The sequence below is a fragment of the Sander lucioperca genome, chromosome 1 (genome assembly GCF_008315115.2).
Source record: "Sander lucioperca isolate FBNREF2018 chromosome 1, SLUC_FBN_1.2, whole genome shotgun sequence".
Taxonomy (NCBI): domain Eukaryota; kingdom Metazoa; phylum Chordata; class Actinopteri; order Perciformes; family Percidae; genus Sander; species Sander lucioperca.
In genome coordinates, this window is record NC_050173.1 from 36581594 (window position 1) to 36600547 (window position 18954).

The following is an 18954-nucleotide window of genomic DNA, read 5'->3' on the forward strand; positions in this document are numbered from 1 at the left end:
GGGAGTTGGGTTGTGTTTTTTACCACCCACATGTTGCTGTAGCCAGTAACTCCAGTATAAACAGTAAACATAGAATCTCCACACTATTCACTTATCTGCAAACAAATTCAGTCCATTCAAAGCAATAATTACAAAAGGTTATGGCAATCAGTTTTGTAAAAACACTTAATATTACAAACAGCTTATTGAGATGCAATGGAGTGAAGTGTAAGTAACACATCTGCTAATCAAATACCCACCCCATCTTTGTTCTACTACTACAATAATAGTAATAGGGAACAATATAATATGTTATATTCAATGTTTTTCACACAAAATGTGAAAGCGTAAATACAACCTCAATAATTCCAATTAGTCTGTCCTTATTTGTTATATTTGAAGATTCTTAGACATAAGGCATTTTAATTTCTGTACATGTTTTGGCTCATGTTATTTTATTGTCATATCTAATTAGCACTCATGGTCAGGCATTGCTAGAGTGACTGCTCATCCATAACTCTGAGCTGGGCTGCTGTGGTCCACACTGCAACTCATTCTGGCATGCTTAATTGGAGCTGGAGATACTGTCTCAGACCATAAACAGATCCTGTGATGTGTGCCTCCAAAATTGTCAGGTGGTATTAGCATTGTTTTTGTTCTTTAGTCACCCATAGCAGATAAGGGAGCAAGCAAATTATACGATGGAATGTCTAATGCAATGGATCAGGTACACCTGTGGTTATTAAATGAGACCCTAGTTGTTTTGTCAGTGCTTGCTCATACTGCATGGACAACCATAGACTCTCTCATTAGGACAATTGTTTGTGTGTTGTTTGTTTGTGTTTTTATCATTACTCAGGAGACTATAGAGTAACATTTTGAAAGAATCAGCATGTCTATTTCTAATGTGTGTACGTATTGAGTCAAATCATAAGAACCTACAAACAACACAATTACTCACACACATTTTGTTGTTTGGCTGGCAGTTTATTATTATTGTTAGAAAATAATTTTTGTGTGCTAGAACAATAGCTTCAAGCCATTGCAGAGACTTTCAACAACTGCCCAATAGCCTCCTATTGCTTTACTGGTAGGTATTAGGCAAAAATGAGGAATAGCTAAATTTTCCTGAATATGTTTCTGTGATGGTAGCTGCAGTTGTGCTTGCTAGTTTTTGCAAGTTGGTTTACAAATGGCCTGTAACTAGATGCCACCTACTGCTGACGGGTCATCAGAGTCTCCTCTGGCATGCTGCTGTATCAATACAATCCCACCTCCACCCACAACAAGTCTGGGGCCTGCTATAAGCTTGGGGTGTGAATTCCTCTAAAAATGATAATTCCACAGACAAACAGATATGTATACAATTCCCCTTGACGTTGACTCTGCTATTAGACCTTTTTATGTTTTCACATGGATACATTAAGTAGCCATTTAGAGTGTTGCAGTGGCTTTAAGTCCTATACAACACAAAAGAATTGTGCCTCACATTTTGCATTTGTAAAGAAATAATAAAACAAAAATATCCAAATTCAGTTACAACAGTTAAAATGTTGTAAAAAATACAGATCAACAACAGACAGGAGGCGTGACATCAAGTTGGTAACAAAGTAAGTCACTGCTTATAGCAAAAGTACAATTTTCTGGCAATATTTTTAGTATTTAAACCAGAGATGAAATTTAACCTCAATGGCAGAAAACACTGTACTTTGCAAAGAAACTAAACTATCGTTTAAAGTGAATCAATGTTATGGTCTTCTTGATTTTATAACATATAGATTTGGATATGTGCCATTTTTATATATACACATTTCTAAGACTTTTTAACACAAGAGACTAGATGCATTAATGATGCAAAACAGTCACAAAGGACTTAAGGTATTGCACTTTTGATTGCCATTTGAAAATCTATCAGATATCCTGTCTATAACATTGACCGTGTGTAGGCTATTGCCTTTGTTCAACAAGGAAACCATTGTATACCAAAATGTCTAAAATGAGATTTAAATATTACTATATAATGACATAATCCTACTTCAGTAACTATAAAATACATTAGTTGCTTCAATTTATGATGTGACATTGAGTGCTGTTGGGGATAAATGTTGTAGTGGTTTTTTTGTCGTCTAGCCTGGATTCTGCAGAAGGTAAGAGTATTTGCATCTACAACCGCACCGTGACGCTACAGCTGAACACCACACACTGTCCAACACAAACATCCTTTTTCAGTTGCTCTTCTGTGCGACGGTAGATTTTGTAGCCCTCAGTACAGTCTTTCAGGCGGCCCCACATACAACTCACCCCGTATCATTCCCCACGTTTTCATTTATTTAATAACACAAATAACAGAGCAATATAAGTAATAACAGAATATGCAAGGGAGGCCAAACACCTAAAATGGTTCCCCATGTTTTGATGAAAATAATAATAACAAAAAAACTTAACTAAAAGCAATTTAAAATACAACTAATTAGTTTTAAGTAGTTTCAAAACATAATTCAAAAATCACAGAAAAAGAAAACTGAATCTTATATAAAAAAAATAGAATAAACTAGCAAGTCTGTAAAAATAAAAGAACAAAGACGAAACCTGGTTGCATGGATGTGAGACGTAAACTCAAACCACTTTCATTGCAGTGCCGATGTCTACCTGGAAGGTGAAACTCGGGGAAAACGCATATTTCCTCAGTTTCCGGAAGATCATTGTAGCCTTCCTAAAAGAAAAAAAAATGGAAACCTGAAATCGCACTTAGCTTAACAGTCGAGCGTTTTTGTGATAATATAAGAACAATTTGGAGGTACGATTACCGACATCATCGAACAGGTAATATAACAGCGAGTTGGTGACATATTGTATATTTACTTAATAGCTTCTTCGCTCTGGTTACTGGTTGTTAACGTCATTGGTTGACGTCGCTGGCTTGGTTAGCTTGCGGTAATGCTAACAGTTGCATCAATGTCTTTTTAATGAAAACCTTGTGTGTGTGTGTTTTTTTTTTCCCAGTAACGAAAAAAAAACAGTACTAATATCAAGTCCACGTCATGTTTTCTAACACCAGCGATTTGTGCGAAACAAGTACTTACGTCAAAGTAATGTAACTGAGGACACTTATCACGAAGTTACTAGCTAAGTTGGCGTTAGCTTATGGTAGACATGGAAGCTAACTAGCTTTAGCGTAATGCAAGCTCAACACAACCAGGGTTGTTTAGTCATCTGAGAAGCTTGTTTTGTGCCGACGATACACATGGCATCACAATCAACCTGTTACCAGTCGTTCACTATTTTCTTCACATATTACTAAACAGAGGGTCCTCTTTATAGCTAATTGTGGTTGAAGTTGTCAGTGTTGTCAACCGTGTACAATGCTTGCTAGCTAATGTAAGCTAAGCTAGCTAGCTGATGCCATTTTGTTTTTATCTCGACTTTGACCAACACACTGGCTTTCCCGTAGGACTTAGAAAACCCTCACATAATTTACGTTCATTGTAGCTGTTACACATCCACATTTTATGTTAGTGTTAAGGTAAAGTACGTTTTATGTTACGACAAACGCAATGGTTTAGCTTAGCTAGCTAGCTAGCGTCAGTGCTGTGTTTATTGTAACTTAGCTAGCATGTCGGTTTGCTTTGATAGGCTTGTGTTGATTGGCGATCCGGTCGTCTATCGACGATAGGTTTTTCCTACGTCGATATTAAGGCAATTTACTATCAGTTCTATTAATATATCATTTATTTGCCAACCTATCCTAACTAATTAGCAGCAGTGGGCAGCCATAGTCCGGCGCTCGGGGACCAACTCCCGTTGTAATGCCAGTACCTACGTTAAGGGCAATGGCAGGAGTTACCTAGCATGCAAGTCTTTATGGTGGAAGGAAACCCATGCGAACACGGGGAGAACATGCACATTCCACTCCAGAAAGGTAATATCAGGACCGGGGATCGAACAATAGTTCAAGTACAAAAAATAATATCCAGGATCTCCATGTATCTGACACCCTGCATCTTAGTTCTATCTGCGTGAAACTAAGGGTTTTAAAGTAATTCAACTTTACATTTTCTAGCCAGTGACATCATCACCCCATAATTATCCAAATCTCCCCAAAATGGTCTTAATCGTTTGTGCTGATGTGTGCCGTTAAAAGAAACATTTGTGCTACTGCAGTTTTTACCTTATCAGGCTTTATTTGTTACACGCTTGACGTCACCCATTTTTTATTGTATCCAATACTTGATAGAGATGTTATGCAAAATGCAAAGAACATACTGTATGTTCATTTAGAATTTGATGCCAGCAACATGTCAAAACAGAAACAGGAGCATGTTTACCACAGTGTTCACCTCTTCATTTAATAACATTCTGTAAATGTTTAGGAACTGAGGAGACCAGAGACCAGTTTTGAGAATGAAATGACCCATTCTTGCCCGATATAGGATTTCAGCTGCTCAACAGTCTGGGGTCTTCTTAATCATGTTTTTCAGTCCATTATGCCCCCAATTGGACAGTAGGGGTGTGCAAAAAAAATCGATTCACATTTGTATCGCGTTTCAAGCTCTACTGATTCAACATCGATTCATAGAATTCCAAAAATCTATTCATTTTCTTTTCTTTTTTTTCGTTTTGTAATGGCGTGTATACTATTGTCCTGAAATGAGTTTAGCTCGCCATTCCCATAGATGGCGCTGAGTCGAATTCACACTGACACCTGGGCACTTGTTATAATCAAAAGAAGAACGAGCGCAGCAGAAGTAGTTTAGTCGGCGCAAACAATGGGAAACCTCACATAAAAAATTATTCAACCTGCTCCATCCTCATTGAAGGCGAGAGTTTGGGCACATTTTGGCTTTTATAACCTCGAGGGGAAGACGGAACTTTATGGGAATCATGCTATATGCACGCTTTGCAAAGCAAAAGTTAAGTATTTTGGAAACACCACAAACTTGAGAACTCACATGGTATGCCATCACCCAGAGATTACCATTAAAGACGTGGACGAACAACAACCTAAAGTACCTAACATGCCAACACACTCTCTTTCAATGCTCCAAACTCCCACCGAACTCTGAACGAAAAGCTCTTTATATTTATTTTGTACTTGAATTAAATGTATTTGAAAGCTGGCCAAAGCTTGGCACTTTGCAGTTTTTAGTTGGAAATGTTTTTATTTTTGTATGAAGACATATAAAGTAATATCAAATCGAATTTTAATCGAAAATAGATTTTGAATCGAATATTGAGCCTAAAAATCAATATTGAATCGAATCGTGACATTTTCTGAATCGTGCACCCCTATTGGACTGATCTGGACTGCAGACAGGCCATTTTAGCACCTGGACTCTTCTATGGAGCCATCCTGTGTAGAATTCATTTTGTCATTGTTTTCCTGAATATTCAAGGTTTCCCCTGAAAAATGGGTCATCTGGGTGGTAGTATATGTTGCTCAAAACCTGTGTTCAAAATTGATTGTGCCTTGTCAGATGTGCAAGATGTCCATGCCATAGACACTTAATTGAACTAAAATAACACAAATTGTGTGATAAAAGGACATAATTCATAATTTTCTTCAGATGAATTAAAGAAATGGTGACTGTACGGTTAACCCTGCTGATATTTAGGACTCTACCTCCTCTAGTAGTGACCATGCCTGTTCTCCCTGCTCAAAATTGATAGAGATTTTCCCACCATTTACCTGACAGTTTGCTTAGCCTATCCCTAGTAGTTAGCTTGTTTTATCTGGCATTTTAACCATTTCTGATCAAGAGACTCCCCTCTGTAACCTAGGCTACTTGAATCAGAACAATCCAAGATTGTTGCAGCACAGAATGACAGTTCAGCTCGGTGTTCACTAAAGGTTAGCATTATCAACACCACAGCGCAAATTCAGTTCAACAGGCTATGCATGCAAATTAACTCGTTTGTTCTTAACACAACAAAGTAGATGGGGGGGGCTTGGTGACGTCAAAGTGTGTAACAAATAAAGCCTGATAAGGTAAAAACCGTAGTAGCACAAATGTTTCTTTTAACAGCACAAATCAGCACAAATATAGCACGATTGAGACCATTTTGGGGAGATTTTGACAAGTATGGGGGGCTGAGTGACGTCACTGGCCAGAAAATGTAAAGTTTAATTACTTAAAATCCTTAACAGCAAAACCATAAAAAAAAACGTAGCACAGACGAATAGCAGTGTTTTTAATAATTTTTGGATGACATGGGGGGCCAGCCTCACAGAGATCTTAGTTCTCCATATACTGCTCACCAAACCTGGCTATGCACTCTATAAGAGTAGTTAATGGATATGGTTTGGTTTGTGATATTAAAGATAAAATGTTAAACGGAACATGATGCTGAGATATTGTCACACCAAGCAAAAACATACAGACTTGTAAAAGGAAGCTGTCTGAATAGAGGAGACATTGCTAAAAACATAATATTTTTTAAAAATATTTTAAATAAAATGTTCACACTCTTTTATAAATGTTTACTGCATTGGTTGCAGAAAGCTTAAAGGTTTGATTATTTCAATGCTCCCGCCAGACGCTGAGCCACGCTCAAAATTATTATTCAAAATCATTAATAGAGGCGCGCCATGCTGATGACTTTTTGCGTTTGTTGTCTTGGTGTTTCTTTTTGTTTATTTATTTTTGCATTTTATGTCTAGTCTTAAAAAAATTATATCCCTTAATAATCATCTCTTCCATCATTTGCTCTGGTCATTGGTCTTTGTTTAAAAAAAAAAAATGGTATTGTATACATATGTATCCGCAGGTATTTAGAATGATTGAAATTAGGAGTTTAACAAATTATCCTGCAGGTGGTGGTATACACTCAAAATGGAAAAAGGAGCTTATACTGCATACTTTGTTAAAGTTGTTAAAGCATGTAATGTTACAGTAAAGTATGGTCCAGGATGTATTGACGACCTTGATGTTCATTTAGCTGATGAAAAAATGTATATTTACATTTAGTAGTTTAAGTGAAGTTTTATTAGAATGTTAGTCAAAAAGTGTCTCATGTATGTAAATGTAGACAGTTCCGTTAGCTACTGGGCCAGTGTTCCCAAATATTGAGCTGTATTTTGACCCAAGTTTTCCTTTTGATGACAATTTCCCTGGTTGATAGTAACACACTGATTCAGTCCTTACATTCATCATAGCTAATAGAGTGGAAATACTGAGCCTTTGGTGGTGAATCTTGTTTTCCTAATCCTATTCTAAATCTAAGTAGTCTTATTAGATCAATGAGCTATAATTTGTTTTTGCTGCAGCAGCTGGATCTTGCTGAAGATTGGAGAGCATCCCTTAACCTCCCTTCTGAATCAATGGAAGGGTCTGACAGTTTAGAGCAAAATGGCAGTGACCAGCCAGAGTCACAGCGCAGGAGGCAGCTGGACCGCCTGGACAGGGAAGAGGCCTTCTACCAGTTTGTTAACAATCTCAGTGATGAGGACTATCGTCTCATGAGAGACAACAATCTTTTGGGCACCCCAGGTAATAAATCTTTAATTAAGTGAAGTGTACTGAACACTTAAAGGGTAACTATCGTTTTTTTCAACCTGGACCCTATTTTCCTATGTTTTTGTGTGTAACTGACTGATAGGAGCATCAATCTTTGAAATTGGTCCAGTATTAAGCGTTAACACTGTAAGCGGCAGCCACAGACCGGGCTGCAATGTAACCCTATAGGGCAAATGTTCAACGTCAGTTTGGTCCACTAAAAGTGCTGTTTTGCCACTAAAAGGCTTAGCTTATTATTCTAAGTGTCTGACAACATTATGGAAAGGATCCCTACAGAGATAGACCTTTTTAAAACCTCTTTGAGACCTTTCTGTTTAACCAGAAACAGCTCTGAGGTCGCTAGCGCTAAACCCACCAGACTCCATTTAAAAAAAAAAAAAAAAAAAAAAAAAAAACTTTTAGTGTGTATAGAGTAGGCCTGCAGCGACGCATCGACGTCAAAATTACGTCGACGTCGTATTTTTGCGTCGACGCTTCGCCACACACACATGTGGGAGACCAAAACATTGCAGGAAACAGCAACCTCCTCACAGAATTCCCAACAAAGCCCTGCAAAAAGCCCCATGAAAAGAAGAAGTCCTAAAAAAACAGCTCGCCCTTAATCATCGAGGGTATGGGAATACTTAAAATATAGTCCCAAGTACTAACGTTAGCTAAATTAATTTCATGTTTGTGTAGTGTGTTGTGTAGCCTGCGCACTTAGGTGGTGCTAGCTCTCCGTGCAGTTTGTTCGTGCTAGGTTAGTAGCTAACGTTAACGTTAGCTAGCTACTGGCGCCTAGGCAGCTGTGTTTAGCTAACGTTAGTTATCATCTAATGTTGGCTTGAATGGTAGCTAGCTTACAGCTGCAGAACACAGCTAACTATAGTAGCTAACGTTAGCTAACGTGAACGTTAGCTACTAACCTAGCACGAACAAACTGCACAGAGAGCTAAGATGCGTTGGTTAGCCTAGCACCACCAAAGTGCACAGCTGCATTAGCATGTAAACCTACAGAATAGCAGTTAAGAGAGTCAGTTTGATTATGCATCAGGTTTTATGTTGGGACTGTTATGTTGTGTTAAACAATCCAAGGAATGTCTGTACTGTGCACTGCACAGTGTTTTTCTTTTTTGCACTACAACTTGATTTTTTTGAACAAGAGAGTTATGTTGGTACTGTAAAAGAGTAAACAGGCTGGCCTTTCATTTTGTATAACAGTAAAATAATTATTTTATTTTGTGTAAAGCAGAAGATTTTTTGCTGTGCAAAATTGTTTAATAAAATATATTATTAAGAATTTTTTGGTATTTATTTGAGATACATTATGGTTTTTATTAATCGAGCAACAGAAAAATAATCGTTATATTAATCGTCCAATTAGTCGTTAGATTAGTCGACTGATCGATAAAATAATCGCCCGATTAATCGTTTAATAAATAATCGTTTACCCCCAGCTCTAGTATAGAGCCAACATATTTTCACATGTAAATCGGTAAACTGTGTTTATTTCAGCCAAAACTAGAGTTGGTTGGAAAAGTGAAAAGACGACCCAAAACTGCTTTTAATAGTTTTATTTTGTTTCTGTCGACTTTGAATTTAGTGTATTTTACAATGCTAATATGATTATAAATAAAATATATGTTTATTTACATGGAGTCTGGTGGCGTTAGCGAACGCAATTTCGCGGATGTTTTTATGTTTAAAAAAAGGATCTTGCTCGTTAATAGAAAGGTCGACCTCCTTAGATATCCTTTCCATAATGTTGTCAGACACTTAGAATATTAATTTGAGCCTGTCAGTGGCAAAACGAGCACTTTTGTGAAGTTATACTTCTGCTGCACAATTGCCCTATTAACTTACATTGTAGCTTGTTTCGCCGCTGCTGACTGCAGCGATCTCGCTTAATACTGGACCAATGTCATAGATTGTTGTTTCCATGAGTCACTTGGACACAAAAACATAGGAAAATTAAGGTTGAAAAAAAAAAAGGTAGTTACCCTTTGACCTTCAAAGAATATGTGACTTTTTTAATGACCGTTTTATTTTGTAATGTCTCCTTCAGGAGAGGTAACAGAGGATGAGCTGTTTAGTAGACTACAGCAAATCAAGGATGGTCCGGAACAGCAGAATAACAGTACTAGTGCCCCCAGTACTGAAAGTGGAGAAGATCCAGTTGGTAAGTTTGCCATTTGTTTTTTTTGACTCAAAATTCTAATATCAATTGTCACTTGTTAATAACTCTTAATTTTCAGAACCACCCGAAAACTCTGAGGATCCTGCCAATGGGGATAGTCTCTTAGACTGGCTAAACACAGTGAGGCGCACAGGCAACACAACCAGAACCGGTCATCGTGGAAACCAGTCATGGCGGGCTGTAAGCCAGACCAACCCAAACAGTGGCGATTTTCGCTTTAGCCTGGAAATCAGTGTGAATCGCAACCTGGCTGAACAGCAGGCTGCTGCTGAAGGGGAGCAGGAGTCTCCCCAGGAGTCTCCAGAGGGTCAAGAAGTGGTGGCAAGTGCTGAACCACAGGTGGCAAGTGCTGAACCACAGGTGGCAAGTGCTGAACCACAGGTGGCAAGTGCTGAACCACAGGTGGCAAGTGCTGAACCACAGGTGGCAAGTGCTGAACCAGAGGTGGAAAATACTGAACCACAGGTACCCATGGAGACGGAAGTGGTAGAAGAACCAGTTGTAGAGGAATTGGCTATCACAGTGGAGCCAGAACCAGAGCCTGAACTAGAAGAAGTTGTTTCACAAGAGATTTTAGGAGAACCTCCCAGCTCACCTGCCGCCCTGCCGGTACAACCCCCACTTTCTCCTTCACCACGCAGAGGACAAAGAAGAGCCCGCAGCCGCAGTCCAGAGCCACGCAGGACTAGGGCCCGTACAGCCAGGAGCCGCTCCCCTCTCAACCTGGATCAGCTGGATGGTCTCCCTAATCCACGTCATGCTCACAGCTCTCAAGGCCTGAACTCTGCCACCATTTCTCCCCCTGTGTCTCAAGTGGAGGGCAGTTCTCGGACTCGACAACATGTTCTTTCTAGGCAAAGCACTGCTGACAGTGATGTTCAGCCATCTAGGGCTAGCGCAGAAACGGTCCCAGAGGCCCAAAATGTGGGATCTCAAGAAGGAGAAGCTGCTGGGGGGGAAGGGGGTGCAGCGGGGCGCCGCCCCCCTACTATTATGCTTGATCTCCAGGTGCGTCGTGTGCGTCCTGGCGAATATCGCCAAAGAGACAGCATTGCTAGCCGCACCCGCTCGCGCTCCCAGAACTCAAACAACACATTTCTTTATGAGAGTGAGCGTGGTGGATTTCGTAGGACTTTCTCACGCTCTGAACGGGCTGGTGTGAGGACCTACGTCAGCACTATACGCATCCCTATCCGAAGAATCTCTGATGCAGGTTTGGGAGAGGCAACCTCAATGGCTCTCCAATCTATGATTAGGCAGATTATGACTGGTTTTGGTGAACTCGGCTACCTCATGGATTCAGACTCTGATTCTTCAGATTCAAACCGTGGTGCCAACACACCTGCGGATCTGGCTGAAGCCCTCAACAACCCAGATTCTGCTACTCCTGCTGCCGCTCCTGTTGCCGATGCTGATGAACCACCTCTGGCTACAGGAGTTAGAGCAAGGACAGCAGAGGCTGATATTGACGAGGGACTTGCCAGTGCTCCACCTACCTCTGGTGGCAGGGCTCGACCTAGACCACCTATCAGCCTAGAGGAGCCCAGCTCGCTGCCCTTCCTGCGGCTTGCCCACTTCTTCCTCCTAAATGATGACGATGAGGACCAGCCCCAAGGGCTGACTAAAGAGCAGATTGACAACCTCTCAATGCGCAACTTTGGTGAGACTGATGCCTTGAAAACTTGCAGTGTCTGCATAACAGAATATGCTGAAGGTAACAAGCTACGTAAGCTGCCCTGCTCTCATGAGTACCACGTGCATTGCATTGATCGCTGGCTATCCGAAAACTCTACCTGCCCCATCTGCCGCAGGGCTGTCTTGATATCGGCCAACCGAGAGAGCGTGGTGTAGCTTATAAAAGACTGCAGGCCTTTTGTCTCAACCTAAGTAATCTAATATCCCAAGTCCATAAGAGGCTTTGAGAAAATGTGTCTCCACTGTTGAAATGTATTTCTTTCATACCATTTGTGAGTTTGATCATAATGCAGTCAGGTTTGATTTGCGGTGCTCCATACAGTGACATCGGGACAAGTTCAGTCTTTAGTAAGACATTTATTATTGCAGTCCAAAGTTAGGCACAAGCAATGCATGCTGTTTGAATTAACCTGTAGTGACCAAGGAGTTTGTTGCATGGCGTCAAGCCATGTACATAAGCAGGCCGGTAGCTCTCAAAGAATTTCCTGTTTATAAATGCTGCACACCAGCAGGTAGTTCAGGCACATCTGCTATTTTGTATTATCCCCCTATACCAGAAGTCGGGCATTGGTACAGTTCTTAGTTACACCAGTTCAAAGTATTAGCTGTAAATAAGCTTGTAAAAATAATTTTGGATCATACTTTGTATCAGTGAATTGGTTTTGAATTGTAGATTATCTCATAAAGATTAGGGTCATGTTGGCTGCAATTATTCTATCAGAGCATCCCTATACTTTCTGTTTAACAAATAGGTGGTATCAGTGTACACAGAAGAATTATTTAGAGATTGTGATGTCCAAAGGATGTTGGACATTAATTGGTTTGCCATTTACTAGTGACTTGTACTCTCCATTTTTGTACACCTAAAAGAAACAAAGTACTGTTTTGGGGTGGCATATACCATGAAAACTCTGTGTGATGAATTGTTTAAAATCAAGTTGTTGGCATGTGAATTTTTCCACCTCAAAATATACCGACAGGTATGATGTTAAACATTTGAATATACTTGTTTTTCCCCCCCAAGTGTAAAAGGATGTTTACTCATTTTGTCCTGACATCCATTAGCTACTGGTCTTATTCTTTATTTTTCTACTAACATATTGGATTGTCTTTAATTATTGACTGATAAATAACATTCTCTAAGCGGATATCGGCATGGATTGAAATTATCAGAAATTGACTTGAAATGAAATGTCAACCCAAGCCAGAATAGATCTGTTTACCTGGAGGTTTACATCAAGGTACAAGTGACAAATGAAGTTATTAATCCAACGGTTTGAGTGTCAAATACTAACCAAGTCTGAAAAATTCACATTATTGTCCTCTCTTAGTAAGGCTCCAGTAGAAAGTCAAGATGCTCGCCCACTGTGCCCTCCTTCTGCCCCATGAGCAGACGCTCCATATCAGTGTGCAATACATGCTTAAGTGAAAGTAGGGAAATACAAACCATGATATAAATGTATGCTATTGTTAAAAAGCAGTTGTTAATGGCTAAAATCTTAAATGAAGACTTATTACCTTTTAAAAAATGTGTTGAAGTTATTTTATTTTATTTAGAAGTTCTGTAGGTTTTAATAGCACTGTTGATGAACAGGAACATTGGCTAAAGGAAGAAATGAGCATCACTATTAATGCCATCCTGTCATGTTTCTTGTTCTACTGTTTGGTGTCTCTGCCCCGATTATTACTTCCCTTTGTGGGACATAAAAGTTTGAATGCAAGACGTTGTCATTGTTGAATACCATAAACATGTAAATGAAATGTATGTTTCCTCTTAGGCCATTCTTTAGTTGTGGCCTTGTTCTGTGTCACCCAGTGCAGTATGGAACTGGGTGTTAAATAAAACTAACCGCTGAATTAAACAAGTTGTTAATGCTACAAAATGCATTGCTGGTAGGCATTCTGTACACGCACTGTCATTGATTAATTTTATTCTGCATTCAGGTGCACACCTTATTAGTTATTACTTCTACCTTATATATTAAACAGTAAATTTACATTTATATCCATGTTTTGATTTTTTTTTAAAATGTCAATTATTACACGGTCCACTAAAAGTAATCCTAATGACTTTGATTGATGGTGTTAAGTATATAAGTAGAGGATAGTTGATGTTCCCTTATTAGAGCAAACCCATTGTGTTCTATTTAACATACTAAATATGTGTTTATTTATGATGCATTTGGCCACTGACACGGAAGAAGTGTTTTTACTAGCAGCACCCCCTCCTGGTAGGATTTGTGAAAATCCCCATTAATTCCAACTGACAAATAAAGAATAAATATGTTGTATGTTTATTAGTATGATCTTTGTTAGAACCAGACATCGTGAAGTCTGGAAGAAAAAAGTTTTAGTTTTAGAAAGGTGTTATTTTTTTGCCCCTTCGGTCGTTACACGGTGCTATGGCGTGACGTTATGTAGATTTGCAGGTAGTTCCTAGTTCAGTCCACAGTGGTGGAAAAACAAGGAAATACCCACAGACCGTATATAAGAAGAAAATACCGGACCCGTGTCAGACTTCGGCAAAGATGGCGCTTCGGGCAGTTGGGAGTCGTTTGTTGCACTTTCAGAAGAACAGTTTCAAGGTAAATTATTTCATTATCTGCTAATTCAGCTAACGCTACAATAATTCTCAAAAATTAGCCGTTGCTTCTTCAGTTAAGACTTTCCTTTAGATACATCGTTGCTACGATAGTTAAATTACCGAGTTGAAAAATGGGTTCACATAATATAAATTTACTCAAGGGATGTAAAATATCTATGGAGTGGATTTAAGCTAACTTCTTGCTAATCGCTTTAATAACTACAAGAATCCCACCTTTCAGATGCTTACTGGATGCGGTAAGTTACTTTCACCACGCAGAGGCGCTGTTGATGCTAAATTAAATTACAATACCCTCTGCCTACCTTGTCGTCGACTATTACGTTTGTTTAGCCTTAGAATTGATTTGTCTTATCTCTTGTAGACTGTCTCCATCCAAACACTTGTCAGATTCAAAAAAACCTGTCCAGTTGAAGTGAGCCGTCTGGATCATTTGGTTCTAACGGTGAAAAGTGTGCCAGACACCATCAACTTTTATACCTCAGTTCTTGGCATGGAGGTCATCACTTTCAAGGTATGCAAGGTGCTTTGTACATTAAATGTATTATTATTATTATTATTATTATTATTATTAGTATTAGTAGTAGTAGAGATTAGGTATTGCTAATAATTATTTAATGTCAGCAGGGTTCAAAATTAGCACCGTTTACCAGCCAAATGCTGGTAGATTTACTTCACTCACCAGCCAAAAAACCTGATGGTAATCTATTGAGTGGCTGGTAATATTTGAACATTCACTAGCCATTTGGCTGGTGGACAAAAACGTTAATTTTGAAGCCTGAATGTCAGTAATAGGAAAAGTGAAATACTCTTTTTTTCTTTTGGTTTGAGAGAACATCCACTAGATGGCAGGCTTTGATTATCGGCTGATAGCATCTCTCCACTCGGTCAGTTATAACCTGGGACCTTGAGCTTTTAGACACTTCTTACCACCCACACATACTATCTCTGCATTTTCAAGGGAAACCGTAAGGCCCTGGGTTTTGGGCAGCAGAAATTTAACCTTCACCAGCTGGGTCAGGAGTTTGAGCCCAAAGCCAAGCATCCAACCTCAGGCTCTGCAGACCTGTGCCTCATCACCAAAACCTCCCTGGCTACAGTAGCTGCACATCTGAAGGTCGTTCACCCGTTTCCTACAGACTGTCTTGAATTACTAATGTCAATCTTAATCTTGTGAAGTGGCTATTCTTTTAAAACCACTTGACTTCTACTCTGCTTTGCATGTCACATTTCATTCCCATTTAGGGATGAAGATGCCACTGAAATGCTCACTGTCATTTTCTGTTGATCTCTGCAGGTCTGTGGGGTTGAGATAGAGGAGGGTCCAGTGAAGAGGAGTGGAGCTGTGGGGACCATCACCTCTCTGTACTTCAGAGATCCAGACCACAATCTCATTGAAGTGTCTAACTACAACCAGTCAACATTAGAGGGATCTTCTTGAGATTTCCTTTGCGGTGTTCGTGAATACATCAAACACAGTCTGCTGGACCCACTTTGCACAATTGGAGTTTAAGCTATGACGTTTTAGACCAAAATTGCTGTAATTCAAACAACAACAGCAACAACAACAGCAGTTGGCTGTGCAGAGACACTGTTTTCTGTGCAGCTCAGCTGAGCAGGGATTGCTATTTTAATTATGCGTAGAAAAGGCTGTTTTAGTAAATTAAACACCATAAGAGAAACTGAATACTTATAAGGGCGATTGCTTTTTTAGCTGAAAATAAAAGGTTCTTTATATATATATATATATATATATATATATATATATATATATATATATATATATATATATATATATATATATATGTGTGTGTTGACGTTTTAGGCTGGAAAGAAGTTTCTGAAAAACAAATCAGATATTAGGCATGGAAATCACTTAGTCCTGTTGTACTGACTTTCCCATTCCCATAAATATGTATGGTCTTTTAGATTTTGTATTGGAATTCATATTTATTCACTAATTTGTTGTGTTAGTGACTAAAATGGTCATATGGTGTGACATGAAAGTTATTGTGTGTAAAATTATAATGGGGTATATTTCTTTTATGTGAGTTAATGTATCGTAATCTATCATTACTTCATCAAGATCTAGCATTTCCTTGTGCAAATTTATTACATTTTACATTATATTTCTTCATCAGTACACAAAGTAAGGCATTTGCCCTCAATCTTTCAATAAGCTTCATGTTAATTTTGACATACCTTATAAAAGACAGAAAATGCTTGTGACTTTTGCTGACCCTATTTCATATCTGTTCCATTGAGATTTGTATGATTTAGACCCCAAAAGCCTTTTTATTTTCAGAATTTCTTGATGTCACACCAAATTATATGGTGTCACGCCATATAATAAACCACACCACATAACAATTTGTTAATGCAAAAATGTGTATTATATGTATTTCACAAACAACAAAAGACAGTTTAAGACAGGTATATCACGTAAAAGGTTCACTGTCAAAAATCACAACTGTGTAAAACAGAATGCCACCAAATATTGTATAGCACTTGGGTTTCCTGAGTTTTTCTCTTCTCGATGGTGGGCTTCAATCTGAATGTCTGTAGTTACCCTTTGAGTTTATTCTCTTCATATCTGTTAAAAGACAAATTCAACAATGTATTCAGATAAAAACATATCCTGCATTATAATCAGATGAAATTGTTGCAATAACGTATAGTGATAAAGACAACATTAATATTACTGTTGTCTTTAACACCAGGATTTATTTTCTCAGACTACTATTGATATTTAGAATGTCAAATATGTAGCTTTTGCATCCAAGGCTCTAGTGTGATTGAGTGAGTGTGTGTGGGGGTGATTTCTGTGTTTTATGTGTGAGATTCATCATACATGTAATAGGTGTACATCTTAAATAATAAATGTTAAATATTTCAAAATATATAACACTTAACTATTAGTTAAACATATGTATGAAAAAAAACCTTATTTATGTAAGAAAATGCAGTTTATTAGTTATTATTTATTAGTGTGACAACTAAATCACACGGCTTGACGAGAAAACCCGGTCACACAATATGATATGGGGTCACACCATATGAAGTTCCATGCACTTGATTGCAATGAGTCTTGTGGCTACATGCTAGCACCAAAATGATATGCTGACTGCAGCATGGTAACATAGATTTAAAGGTAATATTGACAAAAAAGTAATTTACTTTTGACATTTTCCGGTAAAATGGGTCACACCAAAAGACAGTGAAAATGGGTACTGAAGTAGGAGTGCTGGAAATACTTGATTTATTGAAAGAAATACGAGAGATTACTCACCTGGAAAACTTTAAATGTCCTTCTGAGATTTTATTATACTTCCTGAATGAAGAAGGACCCCCTATTCCCAAAGGTCTCCAGACAATTGCCCATTTAAAAAACAGTATTTAGGGTCACACCATATGGTATCGATTTTGGGACAAAATCTTTTTGTTCAGAGCTGGTTCAAAATATGCCTGGACTTTTAAAATAGCAGACTTACAAGTAGACATCTGTGGTATTAATATGTACTTAAATAAGGAGAAAATATATTAATTTTATTGGTTTTATTCAAAATCAAACTTTATGAAATGGGCTTGGGACAGGCGTGACTGTCCCAAGCCCATTTCATAAAGTTTGATTTTGAATAAAACCAATAAAATTAATATATTTTCTCCTTATGAGCTTTTCCTGGTTTGGCTGAAAATTGTGAAAAACAGGAATATGACTGGCATGAATGGTCTATGTGTTAATATAAAACAGCTTTTTCTGAACAATATAACCACATTTATTTGCAGATTAGACATTTCTTTACTTATGTTTGACACTCAGGACCACATATATATATATATATATATATATATATATATATATATATATATATATATATATATATATATATATATATATATAGGGACAGACTTAACCCAATTTACTTATGATGATGTTATGATAGATCCTGCCTTATTTCTCTCCAGATACCTGTTCAGCAGAGAAACTGTTCTGGAGCTGAACAGGTAGATTGGACCATAGACATGTGCTTTAACCCTTGTAATGTGTTAGAAAGCTGCACAAATCTTTTGTGTTAGCAGGTCAAATTTGACTTGTGATTTAACTCGGCCCAAAATAGGCTTATTAATAAAACAATGATTATCATCCACTATTGTTTTTCACCTCATAGCTAACTTATTATGTATTCATTTGCATGTAAACACAGTTTTAAATGTTTGTATATTTTTGGCCCCATGGACCTCGTTTTCAATTTAATTTTTTTCTTTTTATTCACTCATATGAAAACAATGGGTAATTATGTGATTTGACTATAATAGACTAATATTACAACATACCTCCAAAATAATTTGCTTGTGTTTTTTTTCAAATTAATTATATTATTATATAATAATTATTAACCTGTATAAATAAATTATTATCTGTGGTGTTATGGGTCAAAATTGACCTGTATATTTAGGTTATGAAAAAGGAAGTCTTTGAACAAGAATACACATCTAGAGGAGGGTTCAAATCACACAGATGCTCAAAAAGAGGTCTTAAATTATAAATTGACATTTAATGTCCCTTAAGACCCCCACGGCAGAGCACCAACTGAGAACATCATCCCAAACATGTAAGGGTGTTTGCTGAATGGAGATCGACAAAACACACTTGGATGCTGACATGGGGCTTTTGCTTCTTGCTGGGATGTACAGATCATGTAATGCTACATCTTATGGGATACTGAGTCAGCCCAGAGTATATTTCATGCTACGATGTCCATTCAGACCTTTATGTTATCCTCTATTGTCAAGAGTTATCTGCTTTCACAAATCGGGAGACAAGAGTTGCTTGTCATGTTGAGGAACTTGCTTCCATTAGGAATGTTTGGGACAAATGGGTGGACAACTTGCCATACATGTAGCCTCATTACAGGATATTTACACCCCAGCTAAAAGCAACAGCCCCATGTAAGCATCAGGTGTTTTGTCGATCTCTGTTACGATAC

General features: G+C 38.1%; 2 protein-coding genes across 6 annotated transcripts; both read left to right on the forward strand.

The window, feature by feature from the left end:
- The first annotated feature begins 2602 nt into the window (after window positions 1-2602).
- Window positions 2603-13367, forward strand: rlim (ring finger protein, LIM domain interacting). Of its 5 annotated transcripts, none has more exons than XM_031319375.2 (5): window positions 2603-2802; window positions 7244-7466; window positions 9538-9651; window positions 9728-10071; window positions 10114-13367. In XM_031319375.2, the coding sequence occupies exons 2-5, from the start codon at window positions 7298-7300 to the stop codon at window positions 11518-11520; spliced, it is 2034 nt and encodes a 677-aa protein (XP_031175235.1). In that variant the 5' UTR covers window positions 2603-2802; window positions 7244-7297; the 3' UTR covers window positions 11521-13367. The 5 variants fall into 5 exon arrangements, with proteins under 5 accessions (XP_031175235.1, XP_031175237.1, XP_035859303.1 ...); XM_031319377.2 differs by having other exon boundaries at window positions 9728-10050; XM_036003410.1 differs by having other exon boundaries at window positions 9728-10029.
- Window positions 13368-13862: 495 nt separating this feature from the next.
- Window positions 13863-15727, forward strand: glod5 (glyoxalase domain containing 5). The gene is made up of 4 exons (XM_031319378.2): window positions 13863-13949; window positions 14331-14480; window positions 14928-15083; window positions 15264-15727. The coding sequence occupies exons 1-4, from the start codon at window positions 13893-13895 to the stop codon at window positions 15405-15407; spliced, it is 507 nt and encodes a 168-aa protein (XP_031175238.1). The 5' UTR covers window positions 13863-13892; the 3' UTR covers window positions 15408-15727.
- The last annotated feature ends 3227 nt before the right edge of the window (window positions 15728-18954 follow it).

Bases quoted from the DNA above. Each gene is read 5' to 3' on its own strand.
- rlim (XM_031319373.2), top strand. From the start codon at position 7,298: ATGGAAGGGTCTGACAGTTTAGAGCAAAATGGCAGTGACCAGCCAGAG. The intron at 7,467-9,537 runs GTAATAAATCTT...TGTCTCCTTCAG, and splicing joins CAATCTTTTGGGCACCCCAG to GAGAGGTAACAGAGGATGAG. The intron at 9,652-9,727 runs GTAAGTTTGCCA...CTTAATTTTCAG, and splicing joins AAGTGGAGAAGATCCAGTTG to AACCACCCGAAAACTCTGAG.
- glod5 (XM_031319378.2), top strand. From the start codon at position 13,893: ATGGCGCTTCGGGCAGTTGGGAGTCGTTTGTTGCACTTTCAGAAGAAC. The intron at 14,481-14,927 runs GTATGCAAGGTG...TGCATTTTCAAG, and splicing joins TGGAGGTCATCACTTTCAAG to GGAAACCGTAAGGCCCTGGG. The intron at 15,084-15,263 runs GTCGTTCACCCG...TGATCTCTGCAG, and splicing joins CAGTAGCTGCACATCTGAAG to GTCTGTGGGGTTGAGATAGA.